The sequence below is a fragment of the Megascapheus bottae genome, chromosome 1 (assembly GCF_031878675.1).
Source record: "Megascapheus bottae isolate mThoBot1 chromosome 1, mThoBot2.hap1, whole genome shotgun sequence".
NCBI classification, from domain to species: Eukaryota; Metazoa; Chordata; class Mammalia; order Rodentia; family Geomyidae; genus Megascapheus; species Megascapheus bottae.
In genome coordinates this window covers 29,306,210-29,326,789 of record NC_143509.1, presented here as the reverse complement: position 1 = coordinate 29,326,789, position 20,580 = coordinate 29,306,210, and the positions used below count along the sequence as shown (strand labels likewise).

General features: G+C 55.9%; 1 protein-coding gene across 2 annotated transcripts; it reads left to right on the top strand.

Moving 5' to 3' along the window:
* Positions 1-316: 316 nt before the first annotated feature.
* On the top strand, positions 317-19,656 carry Tle2 (TLE family member 2, transcriptional corepressor). Of its 2 annotated transcripts, none has more exons than XM_090341200.1 (20): positions 317-685; positions 807-904; positions 1,170-1,233; positions 1,649-1,693; positions 5,156-5,218; positions 6,450-6,524; positions 6,723-6,903; positions 7,495-7,514; positions 7,827-7,934; positions 10,093-10,137; positions 10,437-10,586; positions 12,502-12,640; positions 13,027-13,187; positions 13,840-13,916; positions 14,532-14,781; positions 15,513-15,760; positions 15,874-16,021; positions 17,347-17,497; positions 18,370-18,446; positions 19,376-19,656. In XM_090341200.1, exons 1-20 carry the CDS (start codon positions 662-664, stop codon positions 19,481-19,483), a joined length of 2,232 nt encoding a protein of 743 aa, XP_090197326.1. In that variant the 5' UTR covers positions 317-661; the 3' UTR covers positions 19,484-19,656. The 2 variants fall into 2 exon arrangements, with proteins under 2 accessions (XP_090197326.1, XP_090197316.1); XM_090341190.1 differs by having other exon boundaries at positions 6,720-6,903.
* Positions 19,657-20,580: the final 924 nt, after the last annotated feature.

The window sequence follows — 20,580 nt, the reverse complement described above, 5'->3', positions numbered from 1 at the left end:
GGAAAAGCCATGGCTGACCCCTCCACCCGCAGGCCGTCCCGCAGGCCCGGGTGTTGGTTAAGTTGCGGTGGTTCCGGGGCGGGGGTAGGGGGTGGGGGAGAAGAGTGGGCGCCCGCGGGCCGGGCGCAAGCCTCAGTTTCCCCGGGGGGGGGGCGCAGCGCGGGGGCGCGCGCGGGGGGCGGGGCGGGGGCGGCGGCGCCACCTTAAGGCGGCTCAGCCCGCGGCTCCCGGCCGAGCCCCGCCGGAGGGAGGCGGCTCCGCGCGGGGTCCGCCGCCCGCCCGCCCGCGCGCGCCCGAGCGCCCGCCCGCACCCAGCCCCAGCCGGGCCGCGGCCGCCCCCGCCGCGCCGCGCCCCGCGCCTGCGCCTCCCGGCCCGGGGAAGGGGACCCCGCGACCTGGGCGCGCTCGCCCGCCGGGGGTGCGGCGGGAACGGCCGGGGACCCCCGGGGCTGCTGCCCCGCGCCCGCCCGCCCGCCTGCCTCTTTCTTCGGGTGAAATCCGCCCCCTCCCGCCCGGTTCTCCCTCCTCTGACCCCCCTCTTCTACTTCCAGCGTCCCCGGCCTCCGCGCCGCCCCCTCCCAGCTCCTCTCCCCAATTCCACCTCCCCGCTCCCAGCCCCCCCCGCCCCGGGCGTGGGGCGCCGCTCGCTGGGATCGGCAGGATGTACCCCCAAGGAAGGCACCCGGTGAGTAGGGCGCCCGGGGCTGCACGGGGACTGGCCGGGGCGCCACACTTTCTCGCAGCATCTTGGGGCACTCACCCCCCCGGTGTGCCCGCACCCCGCACCCCGCACCCCGCACCCGCAGGCCCCGCTTCAGTCGGGCCAGCCCTTCAAGTTCTCGATCTTAGAGATCTGCGACCGCATCAAAGAAGAATTCCAGTTTCTCCAGGCTCAGTACCACAGGTGAGGGGGTGCGGGGGGGGGGGGGGACCCCGCCCTGGGAGCGGGCTCACCTGGAGCCGGGAGGGGGCGGGGCCTGGCCGAGGGGCGGGGCCTCGGGGGCCGCGTTCCCGGGAGACCCAGCGAGGTAAGTGGGGAGTCTGGGGGGACCCCTCAGTGAACCCCGGAAATGTGGATGGCGTTGTTGGGTGGGTGGAAGAAGGAGCAGAGACCCCAGCCTGTCACTTTGTACACCCCCTTGTCCCCCACCCTCGCTGCTCCTGCCCAGCCTGAAGCTGGAATGTGAGAAGCTGGCCAGCGAGAAGACGGAGATGCAGCGACACTATGTCATGGTGAGGGCCGGGAGGGGCTGCCCCTGCTCAGGTTCACTTGGACCCCCCCCACACACACACATAAATACACATATACCTTGAACCTCACTATTCCTGCCTGGAAGCTGGGCAGGCTGGGATTCCAGACTCTCTCTGTCCTGTCCCCGTCACCCAAGCCCCATCCCTCCCTGGAGACCACTGTGTGGTGTGTCCACCCAGGTCCCTGGGCCTGGTCTGTCTGGGGGGTTGGGAAAACCATGTAAGACCCTGTCCTGGCCCATCCTGTTACCCTTGCTGGATTCTCTTTCCCTGGACCACAGAGCTGGGGAGTTGTTCTTTGTCTTGCTGAGATCCCCCCAGCCTCGGTGCTCTTAGAAGACCCCATCACTTAAGCATATACCTGCTGGTCAGACGTTCTAATGTTCTTTCTTTCCAGTACTACGAGATGTCCTATGGACTGAACATTGAGATGCACAAACAGGTAACCAGGAGAGGGGCGTTGGGGTGTTTGTGTTGGAAGCTGTGAAGGGGCTGAGCGTGAGCGTCTGGAGGCTATGCAGGCTTGGGTAGGCAGTCTTGGGTCTTGGAGGTCCCTTCCAGCCTAGAGACTGAGAGGTTTGATGATGGAGGCCTGAGGTTCTCTTGTAGTTTTGGTTTTGTTTTTGTGTGGGTATTGTGGCTTGAACTCAGGAACTGGGCCTTTTGGCTCATGGCTAGCACTCTGACCGCTTGAGCCACCGTGCTACTTCTGGGATTTTTGGTGGTTAATTGGAGAGGAGAGTCTCACATGTTCCCACCCAGGCTGGCTTTGAACTGCAGTCCTCAGATCTCAGCCGCCTGAGTAGCTAGGATGACAGGCGTGAGCCAACAGCATCCAGCTGTCTTAGTTTTGAGGGTTTTGGAGATTGGTCCTGGTGGGACCGGCCAGTTTGTGAATCTGTTGCTGTGATTCAGACGGTTCAGACCGCAAGCTTCTGAGCCTGTTCCCAGGCTCTGAGTTTAATCTCAAGGCTGGATATTTCTGAAGTTCTCCTGAGTTCGCTCTCTGTCTCTCTGTCTCTGTCTCCGTCTTCCCTGCTCCTGCCAGTAATGGAGCTTGAATTCAGGGTCTGGTATTATCCATTAACCTTTTCACTCAAGTCTGGTACTCTACCACTTGAGCCCCAGCTCCCCTTCCTGCTTCTTATTGGTTCATTGCAGCTGAGTCTCACTGACTTTGCTGCCCTGGCTGGCTTGGAGCTGTGATCCTCAGATCTCAGCCTCCTGAGTAGCTAGGAATACAGGCGTGAGTGACTGGATACTCCTAGCTTTTTGAAATAGATCCTCAGGGCTCTGAGATTGACCAGAAGGCTGGGTGACCCCCAGGCCAGTCCTAGGGTTCTGAGTAACACCTCAGGTTCTGAGATAAACCCCTATCAGACTCTTAGATTCTTCTCTCTGGAATATTAGAACCAATGGCAGAGTCTCATCCTGAGGGTCCCTGGGGGTGTGGAGAAGAGGGGTGGGCTAAGAGTATGGGTACTTGGGGTGCCTGCTCCGGCATGCTTTCCAGGTATGTGTGGAGGATATCCCCTCCTCCTTTCCTCCCTTCTTCCTTTCCTCCCTTCCTTCCTTCCTTTTTCCTTCTTTCCTTCCTTCCTTTTTGTTGGTTGTAGGGCTTGAACTCAGGGCCTGAGTGCTGTCCCCAAGCTCTTGCTCAAGGCTGGCACTCTAACATTTTTGAGCCACAGCACCACTTCTGGTTTTCTGAGGGTTAACTAGAGATAAAGAATCTTACATGATGGCGCCGGGAGTTTGGCCTAGTGGGAGAGTGCTTGCCTTGTATGCACGAAGACCCAGGTTCGATTCCTCGGTACCACATACATAGAAAAAAGCTGGAAGTGGTGCTGAGGCTCAAGTGGTAGAGCTCTAGCCTTGAGAAAGTCCAAGGTCAGTGCTCAGGCCCTGAGCTCAAGCCCAGAACTGGCAAAAAAAGAATCTTACATGACTTTCCTGCTTGTGCTGATTTTGAGTAGCTAAGGCCTGGGGGATGTCCCTTAGCTTTTTTGCTCAAGGCTCTATCACTTGAGCCATAGCTCTACTTCCAACGTTTTGGTGGTTACTTGTCTCAACAGACTTAGCTGCTGGAGTTGGCTTTGAGCTGCAGTCCTCTGATCTCAGCCTCCTGAGTAGCTAGGGTTGCAGGTGGGAGCCACAGAGCCCAGACCAGATCCTTCTGTTTTTCTTCAGTTGTTACTTTTTTTTTCTTTTTCTTGTTCCAATCCTGGGGCTTGAACTCAGGGCCTAGCACTGTCCTTGGGCATTCTCAAGGTTAGGACTCTAGCTCTGAAGCCACAGCACCGCTTCCAGCTTTTCCCTATGTAGGATCTACTGAGGAATCGAACCTGGGTCTTGTGCATGCTAGGCAAACACTCTACCACTAGGCCAAACTCCCGGCCCTGTCCTTGAGCTTATATTAGAGATAAGACAGTCTTGTGGACTTTTCCTGTGTAATCCTCAGATCTCACCCTCCTGAATAGCTAGGATGACAGAAGTGAGCCAGGGGTGCCAAGCTTACAGGGAGAATGTTCTGGGTGGAGCGTGGTTTGGTATCATGGATGCAGGTGATAGACTGCTGATGGGATCGAGGACACAGGTCAGGGCCTAGGCCCTGAGAGCCTGGCTACATGGCTTGCATATGTCCATGCAAACCCCTACGCATGTGCAGAGTGTGCCTGTAACAGGCAGAGACCAAGTGCCAGGCCCTTCACAATGTGTGGTTTCTGCTCTAATTGTGTGGGGTACCCAACACAGACCCCTCATTGTCTGGAATGGCCCCTTGCTTCTGCACGTAGGGTCTGCACCTGCGTCCTGCATCCTGTCTCCCAGGCTCCAAGCCTTTCCCTGGGCATTCAGCGAAGGCAAAGACTCCCTGGTCTCAGTTTCCCCATACCCTTAGATTTTCAAATGCTTCTTTAAAAAAAAAAAAAAAATCTAGGTTTGGAAAGTAGGGCTTAGTTCAAGGGTAGGGCGGGTAGCCTTAAGCTGAAGAGCTCAGGGACAGCGCCTAGGCCAAGATCAAGCCCCATGACCCACTAAATAAATAAATAAATAAATAAATAAATAAATAAATAAATAGGGCCGGGAGTTTGGCCTAGTGGTAGAGTGCTTGCCTAGCATGCACAAAGACCCGGGTTCAATTCCTCGGTACCACATACATAGGGGGAAAAAAAAGCTGGAAATGGTGCTGTGGCTCAAGTGGTAGAGCTCTAGCCTTGAGAAAAGTCCAAGGACAGTGCTCAGGCCCTGAGCTCAAGCCCCACGAGTGGCAAAAATAAATAAGTAAATAAAATAAATCTCAAGGGCTATGGGTTTGGCCTAGAGGAAGAGTGCTTGCCTAGCAATGCATGAAGACCCAGATTCGATTCCTCAGTACCATATGCATAGAAAAAGCCAGAAGTGGTGCTGAGAAAGTCTAATGACAGTGCTCAGGCCCTGAACTCAAGCAAAAAAAACCCCCAAAACAAAAAACTATCTATCAAACCTTTAAGTTGTTGTACATTCAACAACTCAGTTTATAATAAATACAGTGAGCTAGATGCCTATGGCTCACACCTGTCATCCCAGCTACTCAGGAGGCTGAGCTCTGAGGATGGAAGTTCAAAGCCAGCCTGGGGCAGGGAAGTCCTTGAAATTCTTATCTCCAATGAACCACCAGAAAACCGGAAGTGGCGCTGTGGCTCGAAGTGGTAGAGTGCTAGCCTTGAACGGAAAAAGCACAGGGACAGGGCCCAGGCCCTGAGTTCAAGCCCCATGACCGACAAAAATAAATACAGATTCATTTTGATCCATGTCACCTGTTTCATCATTCTCTTCTTGCAGACGCTTCTTACGTTTGGGGTGAGGGTGGAGGGTCTTCTGTTCTCTCTTCAGCTCCTGACTCATCTCCTTGCTTCCCCGCCAGGCTGAGATTGTGAAGCGGCTCAGTGGAATTTGCGCGCAGATGATTCCCTTCCTCACCCAGGAGGTGAGTGGCTTGGCGAGGGGGGGTGGGGGGAACCTGGGTGATCCTTGGGTAGAGGGGGCGGAGTGTCCATGTACCTGGCATGGCATAAGTGGAGAGTAGGCGGAGCATTATGCAGTGGGCAGGGGTATGTGGAGAGAGGGCGGGCATTGCGCAGTGGGTGTGGAGAGTAGGCAGGGCATGTTTTCTGGGTAGCTGGGCACTGTGGCCAGGGATGAGGTAAAGGGAGATGGCTGCCCCGGGGATGAGGCCTTGAGGTTTTTCCTCTTGGGTCTTGGGTAGAGCTGACCCTTCAGCGTGATAATACAAACGCTGGCTTCCTGGCCTGAGGCAGGAAGTGTGTCTGTGTGCTGGCTTCCTTATCTGTAGTGCTGAGGTCTCAGTGAGCTCACAGGAGCCTTTGGCTGCTGTGCTGGCAGCCAGGTACTGAATCTCAGGTACTCGCCCAGGGCAAAGGAAAGAGCGGGTATTGCAGAGGACTGGGTGACTCAGAGGACACAAGGGGTGTGCCCTGTGGGATGCACTCTCACTCCTGAGCTCCTGGATCCTCAGATCCACAGGGACAGGGCTGGCCTGACCCTGGATCCCCAGATCTCAGCCTCCTGAGTAGCTAGGATTACAGGTGCCAGCCACCGATGCCAGTCCCAGCCTATTTTTTAGGTTTATATTCAGCAGGTCCAAATAAGGGGGGAATGCTTGCCTAGAATGTAGGAAGCTCTGGGTTACAACCCAAGTACCGACAGAGAGAAGTGGGGAGAGGAGGAAGAGGGGGAAGAGGGGGAGGGAGAGGGTGGGAGAAGGTACCAATGGCTAGTCTTATAATCCTAGTCACTCAAGAGGCTGGGATAGGACGATCATAGTTCAAAGCCTGCCCAGGGCAGGAAATTCCCCGACACTTTATCTCCAACGAACCAGCAAAAAGCCAGAAGTAGAGCCTTGGCTCAAGTGATAGAGCATCTGCCTTGAGCAAGAAAAACTCAGGGACAGCAGCACCCAGGCCTTGAGTTCAAGCTCGAATATTGCCACAGAAAGAAAAGGAGACCTGGAGCAGGGATTAGAGTGAGGACCCGGATGGACCAGGAAGTGGGGGCTCCTGCGGAGGGCCAGTGCCCAGCCCCAGGGATTAACCTCAAGACTAGCAAAGAACAAACAAACACACATTTAAAAAGACAGGAGCAGAGCATCATGCGGGGTGCCTGGCTGGGCCCCCCCTAGCCTGGGCTTTGTGTTTTAGCACCAACAACAGGTGCTGCAGGCTGTGGAGCGGGCCAAGCAGGTGACGGTGGGTGAGCTGAACAGCCTTATTGGGGTGAGTGGCCTGGCACCCAGCAAGCACAGGCTGGACAGGGCAGGTGGGTGGGTGGGCAGCCTTGACCTTGGCAACTCTGCAGACCCCCAAGTGGGCAGACCCTCCGCTCAACGTGATCCCCGGCGATCCATGGGTCAGCTTGGGGTGCGTGGATGCCTGGCCCGCCCGCCCTGGCCCATCCTTTCTGCCCTCTAGCAGCAGCAGTTCCAGCCCTTATCCCACCATGCCCCGCCCGTGCCCCTCACCCCGAGGCCAGCCGGGCTGGTGGGGAGCAGTGCCACTGGACTGCTTGCTCTATCGGGAGCGCTGGCTGCACAGGCCCAGCTGGCGGTAGCAGCGAAAGAGGATCGTACAGGCCTGGATTCGGAAGGATCCAGAGGTGTGTGGGGGGACCGCTTCCCAGGGGGGCTTTGCTAGAGGGCCGGGGGGGGGGCATGAGACGTGTAAGGGATGAAGGGACCAGGTGGGGCTGCACTTAACCCGCAGTGCTGTGTGTCCCTGGGGAGATTGCTGACCGTATCTGTGCACGCATGGGTTCAGGACACTCCTTGCAGGGTTGTGGGGGGTGGATATGGGAGTTTTGGGGGGTTTTGTATTGGTCCTGGAGCTTGAATTCAAGGCCCAGGCACTGTTGCACTTGAGCCGCAGCTCCACTTCTGGCCTTTTTGGGGGTTCACTGGAGATAGGAGTCTCGTGGATTTTCCTTCCCTGGGCTGGCATGGAACTGTGATCCTCAGATCTCAGCCTCCCGAGTAGCTGGGATGAGAGGCGGGAGCCACAGGTGCCTGGGCTTGGATAATGGAGACTCTAAGCTGGGAAGAAGGTTCAGTCAACTGGCTTGTACCGTACATTCCAGCATTGTGGAGTATGAAACTCATATTCAACCTCTCTCTCTCTCTCTCTCTCTCTCTCTCTCTCTCTCTCTCTCTCTCTCTCTCTCTCTCTCTCTATGCTTCCTACTATCCTCTAGTGGAGAGAGCTGCAAGCAGGGTAAGTTGAGGCCTGGAGTGAAAGCCTAGTTGTCCTGAGCCTAGGGGTGAGGAGGGGGAGAGCCTAGAATGAGACTGGAAGTGTCACCTTCACCCCGTGAACTTCCAGTGAGCGAGATGCCCAAGGCATGGACTCTTCTTTCCTTAAAATGTCCAATCTGGAGTCAGATGCCGGGGGCTCACACCTATCATGCTACCTACTCAGGAGGCTGAGATCCAAGGACCACTGTTCTGAGCCAGCCTGGGCTGGGATACAGTCAGGGAGCCTGGGGCTCTCACCCCTCGTCCCCACCCATCCCTTTTCTTCCTGCAGAGTGTGTCCCCTTCGCCCCCTGAGAGCCTGGTGGAAGAGGAGCGACCCAGTGGCCCAGGAGGCAATGGAAAGCAGAGGGCCGAGGACAAGGAACTGACTGGACCTTATGTGAGTGGGGTACCAGGCCTGGCCCCTGGGGAGCCTTCCTTAGTCCAGGGCAGCCTGTGACCCTCACTCTAGAACCTTGCATAGCTTCCCATTAAGCACAGAGCTTGGGCCAATCAGGAGAGACTCTGTCTTGCATTCTGGATTCTCATTGTCCCTGGACCAATCATTGGCTCAACCTTCCTTCCTCCCTCCCTCCCTCCCTCCCTCCCTCCCTCCTCCCCACCCCTTTTTTTCTTTTTTTTTTTTTTTTTGCCAGTCTTAGGGCTTGAGCTCAGGGCCTGAGCACTGTCCTTGGATTTTCTCAAGGCTAGAGCTCTACCACTTGAGCCTCAGCACCACTTCTGGCATTTTTCCATGTATGTGGTACCAAGGAATCGAACCTAGGTCTTCGTGCATGCTAGGCAAGCAATCTACTACTAGTCCAAATTCCCGGCCCCCTAAGACCAAACTTTTTTTTTTTTTTTTGCCAGTCCTGGCTTGAGCTCAGGGCCTGAGCACTATCCCTGGACTTTCTCAAGGCTAGAGCTCTACCACTTGAGCCTCAGCACCACTTCTGGCTTTTTTCTATGTATGTGGTACCGAGGAATCGAACCCGGGTCTTCATGCATGCTAGGCAAGCACTTTAACCACTAGGCCAAACTCCCGGCCCCCTTTTTTTCTTTTGTGCTGGTTTTGAGGCCTGAACTCAGGACTGTGGTGCTGTCCCTTAGCTTTTTTTTTTTTTTTTTAACTCAGTCTGGGCTCTGTCCCTGAGCTCTTCAGCTCAAGGCTACTGCCTTACCCTGGAGCCCAGCCCAACTTCCCATTTTCTAGAGGTTAATTGGAGAGGACCTTTTGTGCCCAGGCTGGCTTTGAACCTTGATCCTCAGATCTCAAGCCTCCTGACTAGCTATGATTACAGGCATGAGCTCCCTGAGCTTTTTTTTTTTTTTTTTTTTTTTTTTTGCCAGTCCTGGGCTTGAACTCAGGGCCTGAACACTGTCCTTAGACTTTCTCAAGGATAGAGCTCTACCACTTGAGCCTCAGCACCACTTCCAGAATCGAATCCAGGTCTTCCTGCATGCAAGGCTAGCACTCTACCACCAGGCCAAACTCCCAGCCCTCCCTTAGCTTTTTTGCTCGACTAGATCTCTATCTGTTGAGCCACAGGCCTTTTGGGTGGCTAGTTGGAGATAAGAATCTCACAGATGGGCTGGGAATGTGGCCTAGTGATACAGTGCTTGCTCAGCATGCATGAAGCCCTGGGTTCAGTTCCTCAGTATCACATACACAGAAAAAGCCAGAAAGTGGTACTGTGGCTTAAGTGGTAGAATGCTCGCCTTGAGCAAAAGAGGCTCAGGGACAGTGCCAAGGCCCTGAGGTCAAACTCAGGACTGTCGAAAAAAACAAAAAGTCTCACAGACTTTCCTGCCTGTGCTAGCTTTGAACTGCGACTCAGATCTCAGCCTTGTGAGTGTGGCTGGGATAACAAGTGTGAGGCACTGGTGCCCGGCTTGCATTTTGATTTTCTGTCTCCCACACTGAGCTGGGCTGAGTTGTCGCTCAGGAGTCGGGGGCACGGCTAGTGTCTTTGAAGCCCTGGGGTTATCCATAATCCCGCCCGATCAAAACCAAAACTGAAACAACAACAGAAGTGAAGCCAATCCCCTGCCTTGGCCAGAGGCCCTAAGAAGGCATGGCACACATGGAGCTTGTGGCCTGGGCACTGTCCCTGAGCTCTTTGTTCAAGACCAGTGTTCTACCACTTTGAGCCACAGCACCACTTCTGGTTTTCCAGTGCCTCACTGGAGGTAAGCCTAGGTTGGCTTTGAACCATGATCCTCGTATATATATCTCAGCCTCCTGAGTAGCTGGGATTACAGGCCTGGATCTCTGGTTCCCAGGTGAGCTTGGTCTTTCGTCCCAGCGTAAGGGAACCATAGAGAGGCCTTAGGGTAGCTTTCCCTGGATAGCCGGGTTGGAGGCCAGGAGCCCAGGGGAAGGTGGGGAGACTGACCAGCTCCATAGAAGAGGGAGAAAGGAGATAGGGAAGACTCCCATCTCTCTTTCTCACTTCCCCTCCCAAAACAGAGGGGTACACTGAGGCTCGGAATGGGTGTTGAGGGGCAGGAGGCCGGGCATGCCCACGGTGGCTTCCCCTGCCCCGTGTTTCTTGCAGGAGAGCGATGAGGACAAAAGCGACTATAACCTGGTGGTGGATGAGGTAAGTGTGGGGGTTCCGCCCCTCCCGGCATAGAGAAGACGGATAGGACTGTGGAGGGGGAGCCCAGGAAGTGGATCCTGAGCCCTCCTCTATGGCCCCACATGGGCCAGGAAGAGTGGGAGACCCCAGGCTAATTTCTCTTAGGGCACAAGTGGGGAAACTGAGGCGTTGCCCTTGCGTAGCTGTCTTGATACTTCCGGGACTTGTATCTGAGGAACCTGGAGGTTCATTCCAGGTCCCCAGGGCCAGCACGGGGTCCCCAGCTAGAGGATGACCACTCCCCACCTCCTCGAACCCAGGACCAGCCCTCAGAGCCCCCAAGTCCGGCCACCACCCCATGTGCGAAGATGCCCACTGCCGTCCCTGCACGGAGGGACCTTGTGGACAGTCCAGCCTCCCTGGCCTCTAGCCTTGGCTCACCGCTCCCCAGAGGCAAAGAGATTGGCCTGGTAAGGAGGTTGGTGGGGGTGAGGGAGACTTGAAACTCACTTTATCCATCCTGCAGAGGGGGGCCTGGAAACTGACACAGGACAATAAGAATTCCAGCTAGGCTGGAGCACTGTACATTTTTTTTTTCTTCCCTTCCTGATTCTTTTGCCCCTTGATTTTTCCCTGCGCTCTTTGGAATGTCAGTAAATATTAAAAAGGTAACTTTGTCACAAAGCTTAGGAAACACATAGGAAGCCAGCTCACTGCCTTACATGGAAACCAAAGAGCTCTTGAAATAAATAGGAAATAAACACAGGGAAGGAGATAGAGAGAAAAGCTCAAGAATGCAAGGCTAGTGGGACTGGATTTGAGAGACCCAGCAGGCTGGCCAGAGATGACACCCCATCATCTGAAAAGCACCCTTGATGCAGCTCCACTGGGAACCCCTCCCCTCCCCAAGGCTCCCCCAGACCCCTGCCTGGCACTCACCAGCAGAGACCTTCAGCTTCCAGCCCTCCCTCCCTCGCTCCCTCCCACCACAGCACCGTTGCCATGGCAACTGCCAGAGGTTAGAGCTCAGGCTGTAGTGGATTTTGTTGTTGTTGTTGCTTTCAATTTTACTTTAAAGGGCTTTTATTTTTTTTCCTATCCTGAGGCTTGAACTCAGGTCCTGGGTGCTGCTCCTGAGCTCTTTGGCTCAAGGCTAGTGCTCCACCACTTAAGCTACGAGCACCACTTCCAGTTTTCTGGTGGTGCGTCAGAGATAAGAGTCTCACAGACTTTTGTGCCCAGGCTGGCTTTGAACCACAATCCTTAGATCTCAGCCTCCTGAATAGCCGGGATGACAGGCGTGAGCCCTTGGCATCCAGGCTTTTGTTGGTTTTGGAACCAGACTCTGGCTCTGCAGCCCAGGCTGATCCAGAACTATGGCTCCTCCTCCTCCTCCTCCTCCTGCTCCTGCTCCTCCTCCTCCTCCTCCTCCTCCTCCTCCTCCTCCTCCTGCTGCTGCTGCCTCACAAGTGCTGGGATGACAGACACGTGCTACCATGCTTGGCTTCCATGTCTTTTCTTTTTTTTTTTGCCAGTCCTGGGCTTGAGCTCAGGGCCTGAGCACTGTCCTTGGACTTTCTCAAGGCTAGAGCTCTACCACTTGAGCCTCAGCACCACTTCCGACTTTTTTTTCTATGTATGTGGTACGGAGGAATCGAACCCGGGTCTTCATGCATGCTAGACAAACACTTTAACCACTAGGCCAAACTCCCGGCCCCCATGTCTTTTCTTAAAAGCTCTTCTCCCTCCCTCCAGGGATCTTCTGGGGGAAGGCACGCTGGGTGGGTTTGTTCTGAAGCACCCAGAGGTCTCCCAGACTCTCCCTGGGGTGCCTTCCAATCTCTTTTGAGCACAGGACTCTGATAAGATGGTGACACACATGGGGCCGAGAGCATGGCCTAGTGGTTAAAGTGCTTGCCTAGCATGCATGAAGCCCCGAGTTTGATTCCTTGGTACCACATACACAGAAAAAAGCTGGAAGTGGTGCTGTGGCTCAAGTGGTAGAGTGCTAGCCTTGAGAAAAACCCAAGGACAGTGCCCAGGCCCTGATTTCAAGCCTAGGACTGGCTAAATAAATAAAAATAAAAGATGGTGACCCACAGAGAAAAAAATGTGTGTATGGGGAGGGTGGGGGGAATTGTGCTTGCCCTGGGGCTTGAACCCAGGGCCTAGGTGTTATCTCTTGGCTGTTTTCTCTCTCAAAGCTAGAGCTCAACCACTTGAGCCTTGACTCCAGGCCAGCATCTTGCTGGTTAATTGGAGATAAGAATCTCCTCAAGGACTTTTTCTGTCCTGGCTGGCTTCAGAAACGGTCTGGTTTCTGAGCCCCTAGCAGCTGAGCGCCAGGTGCCGAGGGCCTGGCTTTCAGTCCTTGCCTTTCCACAGAATGACCTTCCCACCAGTACTTCTGCCTGCAAGTCCTCTGACTCCTCCCCACCCCAGGACGCCTCTACGCCTGGGCCCAGCTCCGCCAGCCACCTCTGCCAGCTGGCCGCCAAGCCTGCGCCGTCCACAGACAGCATCTGTGAGCCCCTGTGCATCCTTCTTTCTTGGAGCTTCCAGAAAATGGTGGGGAAACTGAGGCCCTCTGCCTAGTGCCCAGAAAGGACAGGCTCCAACTTGGCTGTGTCACCTCTCTGAGCTTCACTGCACTTCCTTCCTTGCAAATCTGAATTGGGGTTCTGTGATTGGCTTTAGGACCCTTACAGCCCCGTAGATCAGGACTCAAAGAGGAGAGGGACTCAACATGTGAGTGTGGGTTTTGAAGTATGTGTAAGAGATCGCAAGGCAAAGGTGTGTTAGTCGCAGGACCGCAATGTGGTGGGGTGGTGTCCCTGGGTGTGGCTGATGTGTATGAACTGGACAGGGGGTACGGAGCGCCTGAGGCCCTGTCCTCCCCATGTCGCTTAGCCTTGAGGAGCCCCCTGACTCTGTCCAGCCCCTTCACCGCCTCCTTCAGCGTGGGCTCTCATAGCACCCTCAACGGGGACCTCTCCATGCCCAGCTCCTACGTCAGCCTCCACCTGTCCCCCCAAGTCAGCAGCTCTGTGGTCTATGGACGGTCACCCATGGTGAGTGCCCGGGGCCAGGGGGCCCCTAGCCGGAGCCTAGGGAGGTGGGGGAGACCAGGAGGGGTGGGATTAGGAAAGGTCAGGACACCCTGGCTTCCCAAGGCAGACGGGAAGACCATCTGAGGGTCCCAGCCCCCCTCTTCCCAGAGCTTAATCCTTCATGAGAGTCACCTGGTGAGGAGGCTGTTTGAGGAGGGAGGCGGGACATGGCCTCGCACTCCTGTTATCCCAGCACTGGGGAGGCTGAGGCAGGAAGATCTCAAGTATCAGGTCAGGCCTGGCGCCCGTGGCTCACACCTGGCATCCTAGCTACTCAGGAGGCTGAGATCGGAGGATTGCAGTTCAAAGCCAGCCTGGGTAGGGAAGCCTGATAGACTCTTCTCTCCAGTGAACTACCAGAAAACCAGGAGTGGAGGCTGGATTTGTTCTGGGGGCTTTGCAAACCCCAGGTCTGCAGTAAAGTCTGGGGTTCTAGACTCACTGGATAGACACTTGGCGGGGTCCCCTGGGACAGAAACCTCCGTGCTCTTATCTCTGCTTCCTGGCAGATAGGTCTAGGGTCTTCTGATGCGAGAGTGCTGGGGCCCAGTGAGCCTGGGAGGGGACAGGACAGGGGCCGCTAGGGTCCTCACGTTTTTGTCATTTTTGGCAGATGGTGTTTGAGTCCCACCCCCACCTCCGGGGGTCATCCATTTCCTCTTCCCTGCCCAGCATCCCCGGCGGCAAGCCGTGAGTACCAGGGTCGTCTCCCCACTTGGGGGTCACAGCTGTCTCCTCTCCTCCTGAGGGGTTGGTGTGGGGTGGACATTAGGGGTTCCCCAGCACTTCTCCTTCCAGAAAGTCCCTTCTATGATGCAATCAGGTAATTCCTTGCTAAGTTTCTGGAAGAAAAATAGCAAAATCCAGACTTATACTTTCATGGAGGGGGAGCAGATACTGTCCTGAGGAGAGAGTTGGCTGTCTCTGGGGACTTGTGTGACTGTCAGAACTGGGGGGCTCCTGGCATGGGGTGGGCAGAAGCCAAGGATGACCCCAGAAAACGACCGAGTGGGAAGAATCACTCCAACTTTCTGCAGTCTGAGAGTATTTGGTTGTTGTTGGTTGTGGGGTTTGAACTCAGAGCCTGGGCGCTGCCATCTGAGCTCTTTTACTCAAGGCTAGCACTCTACCACTTTGAGCCACAGGGCCACTTCCAGTTTTCTGGTACTTCATTGGGGATGAGAGTACCCAGCTGCTTGCCCAGGCCCTTGGCCACCTCCCCCTGGTGATCAGAGGCACCCACGGGAGGGAAGGAGGCAGGGAGGGAGGCCTCCAGTCCGCCTGGGTCAGCCCCCCACCTTGCAGGGCCTACTCCTTCCACGTGTCCGCCGATGGCCAGATGCAGCCGGTACCCTTCCCCTCGGACGCGCTGGTGGGCACGGGCATCCCACGACACGCTCGCCAGCTTCACACGCTGGCGCATGGCGAGGTCGTCTGTGCCGTCACCATCAGCGGCTCCACGCAGCACGTGTACACGGGCGGCAAGGGCTGCGTGAAGGTGTGGGACGTGGGCCAGCCTGGCACCAAGACGCCCGTGGCTCAGCTGGACTGCCTGGTGAGGGCGGGGTTTGATGCGTAGGGGGCGGGGCACGCACCCAGCTTGGAGCCAACCAGGAGAGTTACATGGCGGCAGGGGTGGGGCTTATGGTAGGAATGTGGGAGGAGCTTGCGTGTACGCCAGTCAGTGGGGCCTGTATCCCTAGAGGGGTGGGGCTTAATGAGTGGCCTGCCTTTCAGGCCAAAGGGGTCGGGTTACAGCCAAACTGGGGCAGAAATGACTGTATGTAAATCAAGGTGAGACTTGCAGGCCGAGGGGGTGGGGTTTCCAGGCCATGGGGGCGGGATTTTCAGGCTGGTGGGTGGGGCTTATAGGTTGGGCGGGGCTTGCAGACTGATGGATGGATTTATAGGCCAGTAGGAAGGGCTTGAAAGTTGGTGGGTGGAGTTATGTAGCCATAGGGCAGGACTTACAGGTCAGTGGGCGTGGGTGAAGGCTGATGGGGCCAGGCTTGTTGGCCATTGACGTCGTGGGTTTGCAGGATATAGGAAGGGGGTTGCACAGCCACGGGGCAGCAGTTCTCAGGGCCCCAGGATAAGGCTTCCAAGCCCATAGGGCTGGACTTGAAGGTCAGTGGGCAGACTTGATGCGGCTGGGTGGAATTTGCAGGCCCATGGGGTGAGGTTCCGGCCCTGGGAAGATGCCACCACTTTAGAGGAGGCCCCCTCCACCCAGGGCTGGGGCCCAGGCCCAGTGCTGCCCTTACTTCTGTCCTCTGCCCGCTGCAGAACCGGGACAACTACATTCGCTCCTGCAAACTGCTGCCTGATGGCCGCAGCCTGATTGTGGGCGGCGAGGCCAGCACGCTGTCCATCTGGGACCTGGCAGCGCCCACTCCCCGCATCAAGGCCGAGCTGACCTCTTCTGCCCCGGCCTGCTACGCCCTGGCTGTCAGCCCCGACGCCAAGGTCTGCTTTTCCTGCTGCAGCGACGGCAACATTGTAGTGTGGGACCTGCAGAACCAGACCATGGTCAGGTGGGTGGACCGTGCCCTGGACAGCCCCTTCCAGTTCTCGGGTGTCCACCCGATGGTGGACTGGAACTCCGCAGTGGACACCAGGCCCGTCCTCCCCCCACCCCATACCCTAGGCAGTTCCAGGGCCACACGGACGGGGCCAGCTGCATCGACATTTCTGACTATGGCACCCGGCTGTGGACAGGAGGCCTGGATAGCACCGTTCGTTGCTGGGACCTGCGGGAGGGCCGCCAGCTTCAACAGCACAACTTTAGTTCCCAGGTGCGGGCTGGGGGGCTTCCAGGGGCGGGAGGGTCTGAGGGGGGAGGTGCAGGAGTCCAGCTAGGATACACCTCAGTGCCAAAGTCAAGGGTCGATCTTCAGGTATTATACATGGGGTTTATCAACTCTTGGATGTCCCGTTCAGTGTTTCTGCAGGCTAATCTCTTTCTGTCACACACACATACCGTCGCTCTGTTGTACCTTGAGATTTCTGCTTGTACTGTTCTTCAGAAAAAAGAATGTTTTTCCTTTGTTCCCTCCCTTTCTTTTTGGCAAACTTCTACTCAACCTTTAAGGCCCACCTGCATGTGTCCTTCCTCCTGAGAACCTGAAGGCCAGCCATTCTCTTAAGCTCCGTGTCTCCTCTCTGCTCTTATTTTTGGCGTGAAGATTTCTTCCATAGGGAAATAGAGGTGCAGGTCTCCATCGCCCATCCCTCAAGGTTTAACTGGGCTGAGAGTCCCACTGCCTGTTCCCATTTTATATGGGACCATTGCCTAGCGGTGCATACTTGTTTTTTCTTTCTTTTTCATTCCTTCTTTCGGTCAGCTTAAACTCTGAGCCTGGGCACTGTTGCTGAGCTCTTCAGCTCCAGGCTAGCGCTCTACAGCTTTGAGCCGCAGCACTTCTGGTTTTCTGGTGGTCCATTGGGGAGTTAACAGTCTCACAGAGTTTCTGGCCAGGCTGGCTTTGAATCACAGTCCTTAGATCTCAGCCTCCTGAGTGGCTAGGATGACAGATGTGAGCCACCAGCACCTGGGTCTGCGGGACTCTCTTGGCTTCCACTCGTCCATCATCGAGACTAGCAGAGGTTGGCTGGGAGTGGGGTGTCCTTCCTCGGGGTGCCTGATGTGGAGAGGTTCAGCACAGAGCCATGATGAGAACCATTTGTGCTTTTCCAATACAAACAAACCCAGAGCCCTAGCAGAGCTCCAAGCTGGGTCTCCCAAGTTCTGGCTCCCAGACCTGCTCTTCCATAGTCTCCTGTGACCTTGAGTGTGCACAATGACCTTGAGCCCAGCCTCTGCCAGGGTGGGGGGGCAATCCACTGCCCTCCCCCCGCTCCTCTCCTCCTTCCCTTTCACCCCTTTCCACAGCAGAAAATGGATGTATAGCCCCGGGGTTCTGTGTCGTTCTGATTCATATTAATGACGCGACACGTACAGGGCCCCGCTGCGCACCCGGCCTCGAGCCAGCTGTCCGTCTCCTGACTCCACAGGGGCGGGCATGGAGGAGTGGGGGAATGCCACTGTGGTTTCTGAGGATCCCCCCTCCCGGTGCCCCCCAAAAGGGTACAGAAAGGCCACTCTTCTCTCTTCTCTCAGATCTTCTCCCTGGGCCATTGTCCCAACCAGGACTGGCTGGCCGTGGGGATGGAGAGTAGCAGCGTGGAGGTCCTGCACGTGCGCAAGCCGGAGAAGTACCAGCTGCACCTGCACGACAGCTGCGTGCTCTCGCTCAAGTTCGCCTCCTGTGGTATGGTGGGCCCGCCCCCTCCCGCCTCCCCCACCCCCTCCCTCCTCCCCTGCCTCCCCCCAAAAAAACAGTGACATTTGGTGACTAGCAAGTGGTTTGCTGGCCTGAGTAGATCAAGTATCATCTGCCTGGTGCCGTGGCTCATGCCGTCATCCGAGCTACCCAGGAGGCTGAGATCTAAGCCTCATGGTTTGAAGCCAGCCCAGGCAAGGAAATCCATGAGACTCTACCTCCACTTAACTGGGGAAAGGAAAAAAAAAAAAGTGGAGCTGTGGCTCCAGCAGTTGAGTGCTTTTTTTCTCCCCCCACCCAGTCCTGGGCTTGGACTCAGGGCCTAGGCACTGTCCTTGTGCTTTCTCAAGGCTAGAGCTCCACCACTTGAATCACAGCAGCACTTCTGGCTTTTTCTATGTATGAGGTACCGAGGAATTGAGCCCGGGTCTTCATGCATGCAAGGCAAGCACTCTACCACTAGGCCAAACTCCTGGTGATAGAGTGCTAGCTTTTTTTTTTTTTTTTAAGAGTGCTAGCTTTTAATTAAAAAAAAAAAAGTCGGGGCGGGACTAGTGGTAGAGTACTTGCCTAGCATGCACGAAGACCCGGGTTTGATTCCTCGGTACCACATACATAGAAAAAGCTGGAAGTGGTGCTGAGGCTCAAGTGGTAGAGCTCCAGCCTTGAGAAAGTGCAAGGACAGTGCTCAGGCCCTGAGCTCAAGCCCAGGACTGACAAAAAGTCCTTGATTCTTAGAACCCCAGCTGGGCCACCTACATTTGGCTCAGTGAGGCGTGCCGGGGGCTCCCTTTTCTCAAGAGCCAGGAGCCCCATAGAATGTCACCTCTTACACTTCGTCCCTCTGCCTGCCCCAACAGGGCGCTGGTTTGTGAGTACTGGCAAGGACAACCTGCTAAACGCCTGGAGAACGCCCTACGGAGCCAGCATCTTTCAGGTACTGGGCTTTGGGACATCTGGAGGGGGTGGGGCAGAGGGGGCACCCTCCTGTGTTTGACCCCCTCCAAGGCTCTCAGCTCCCAGCCCCTTGGGCCCTCCTCTGGATGTGCCTGTTCTAGATGTTTCCTGTCTCTAAGTACGGTGTTCTCCATGTAGTACGGGTCAAAGCTTGCTTTTTCTTGGTTAAGTTACACTCCAGTGTGAGGATAGACCAGGCTGGGTGTCCACTTGTCTGTCCGTGTCCACTCATTAGCCACACGTTTCCTGTGGACTGGTTTTCTTTCTACTCCAGAGACACCTTGGAGGGTGGGGTGAGGTAAACCTGTTAGACTAGTGAAGCACAGGCTACTCTGGAGGCTGAGATCTGAGAATCACAGTTGGAGGCCAGCTCGGGCAGGAAAAATCTGTGAAACTTTTTCAATGGACAGCCAAAAAGCCAAAATGGAGAGAACCAGTCTTGAGCCAAAAAGCCAAATTAAGAGCACGAAGCCCTGAGGTCAAGCCATAGTACTAGTGTATGCTTGTGTGTGCTTGTGTATGCGCGCACACGCACACACAGGTACCACCAATATGTACTCATCCCATCTCCCACACATCACGCTCACATTAATCACGTCCTGCAACCTGTTTTACTCTGAAGTGTTCTAGCAGGCACAAAACGTGTGCACTATCTTTTCATTTCCCCAGCCCCTGGGTCTTGAACTCAGGGCCTCAGCACTATCTCTGAACTTCTTTTGCTCAAGGCTGGCGTTCTAGTGCTTGAACCACACAGCGCCACTTCCAGCTCTTTTTGTAAATTTGAGTCCTACAGACTGGCTTTGAACCGCGATCCTCAGATCACACTAGTTGAACTGTTGTAAGTGGAGCCGTTGTAAACTGGAAGTCACTGACGGTCCATTCCTCCCCCTCTTCACTTCCCCGTGGCAGTCTAAGGAGTCCTCCTCGGTCCTGAGCTGTGACATCTCCAAAAATAACAAATACATCGTGACGGGCTCCGGAGACAAGAAAGCCACCGTGTACGAGGTGGTGTACTGAGACCGCCTCCAGCCTGATTCCCTGGTATCAGGAGATGGGGACCCGGGCATCCCCTCCCCAGCCAGGGGGTGTCCCCTCCCCAGCCAGGGGGCCTGGAAGCACCAAGTGCCCTGCGCTGACTGTCGTCGCTGCTGGGGTGGGGCAGAGCTTGTGGCTCGGGGAATAAACGTTCTTCTCACATCTGCCTCTCTGTCTTGGGTGGGGAATGGCAGTGTGGTTTACCCTCCTCGGTCACTGCTAGCGGACATAGCTGAGTGCTGGCCCTGTAATAACTTCTATATAAATGGGTGCTGGCTGCTCACCCCTGCCATGCCAGCTACTCAGGAGGCTGAGATCTGAGAATCACAGTTCAAAGCCAGCCTGGGCACAAACATCTGTGAGCCTTATGTCCTATGAACCACCAGAAAACCAAAGCAGAGCTGTGCTCAACGTGGCAGAGTGCTAGCCTTGAGCAAAAGCAGCTCAGGGACAGCGCCCAGACCGGCCCAGAGTTGAACCCCAGGACTGGCAAAAGGAAAGATTTATTGTGATGAGGGGCAGAGGGGGAGCTGCAGGTTCCAGCCTGTGGCTGACTGTTCCTGTTACTTGGTGTAGGGGGTCACTGCAACCACATCCCAACAGGAGCATGAGGCCACATGTGGCAGCAGTCCACGTGCTGGGCTGTTGAGATGGGTCCCCCTCGCCATACCACTGGTGGCTCCTGGGCCCAGTCCACACCAAGCATCTTTACATTAACCCAATGTCTCCCAGGTTGGGAGATGAGAAATAAGTCAGTCGTTCCGGGAGATAAAGGGCTGGGCCCAGGGGAGCAGTGGCCCGTCTCCACACAGGAATTCTGTCCCCTCCCAGGCGCCCCACTGTATTCTAATGGCCGCAGGGCTGGGGCCTCCTCTGGGGGAATCCCAGGAGGGCAAAGCCCAAGGACCTCAACTTCCAATTCCGGCCTCAAGACTCCACACCCAAATTCAGCTGGAAAGCGGGAAACCTGCATACCCCACCCAACCGCAGGTGTGCGCGTGTGTGGCACGCGCGGGTCTGTGCTTCTGACAGTGGCTGTCGGAGCCACGTGCGCACTCAGCCCTCTCCCCGGAGGGCGG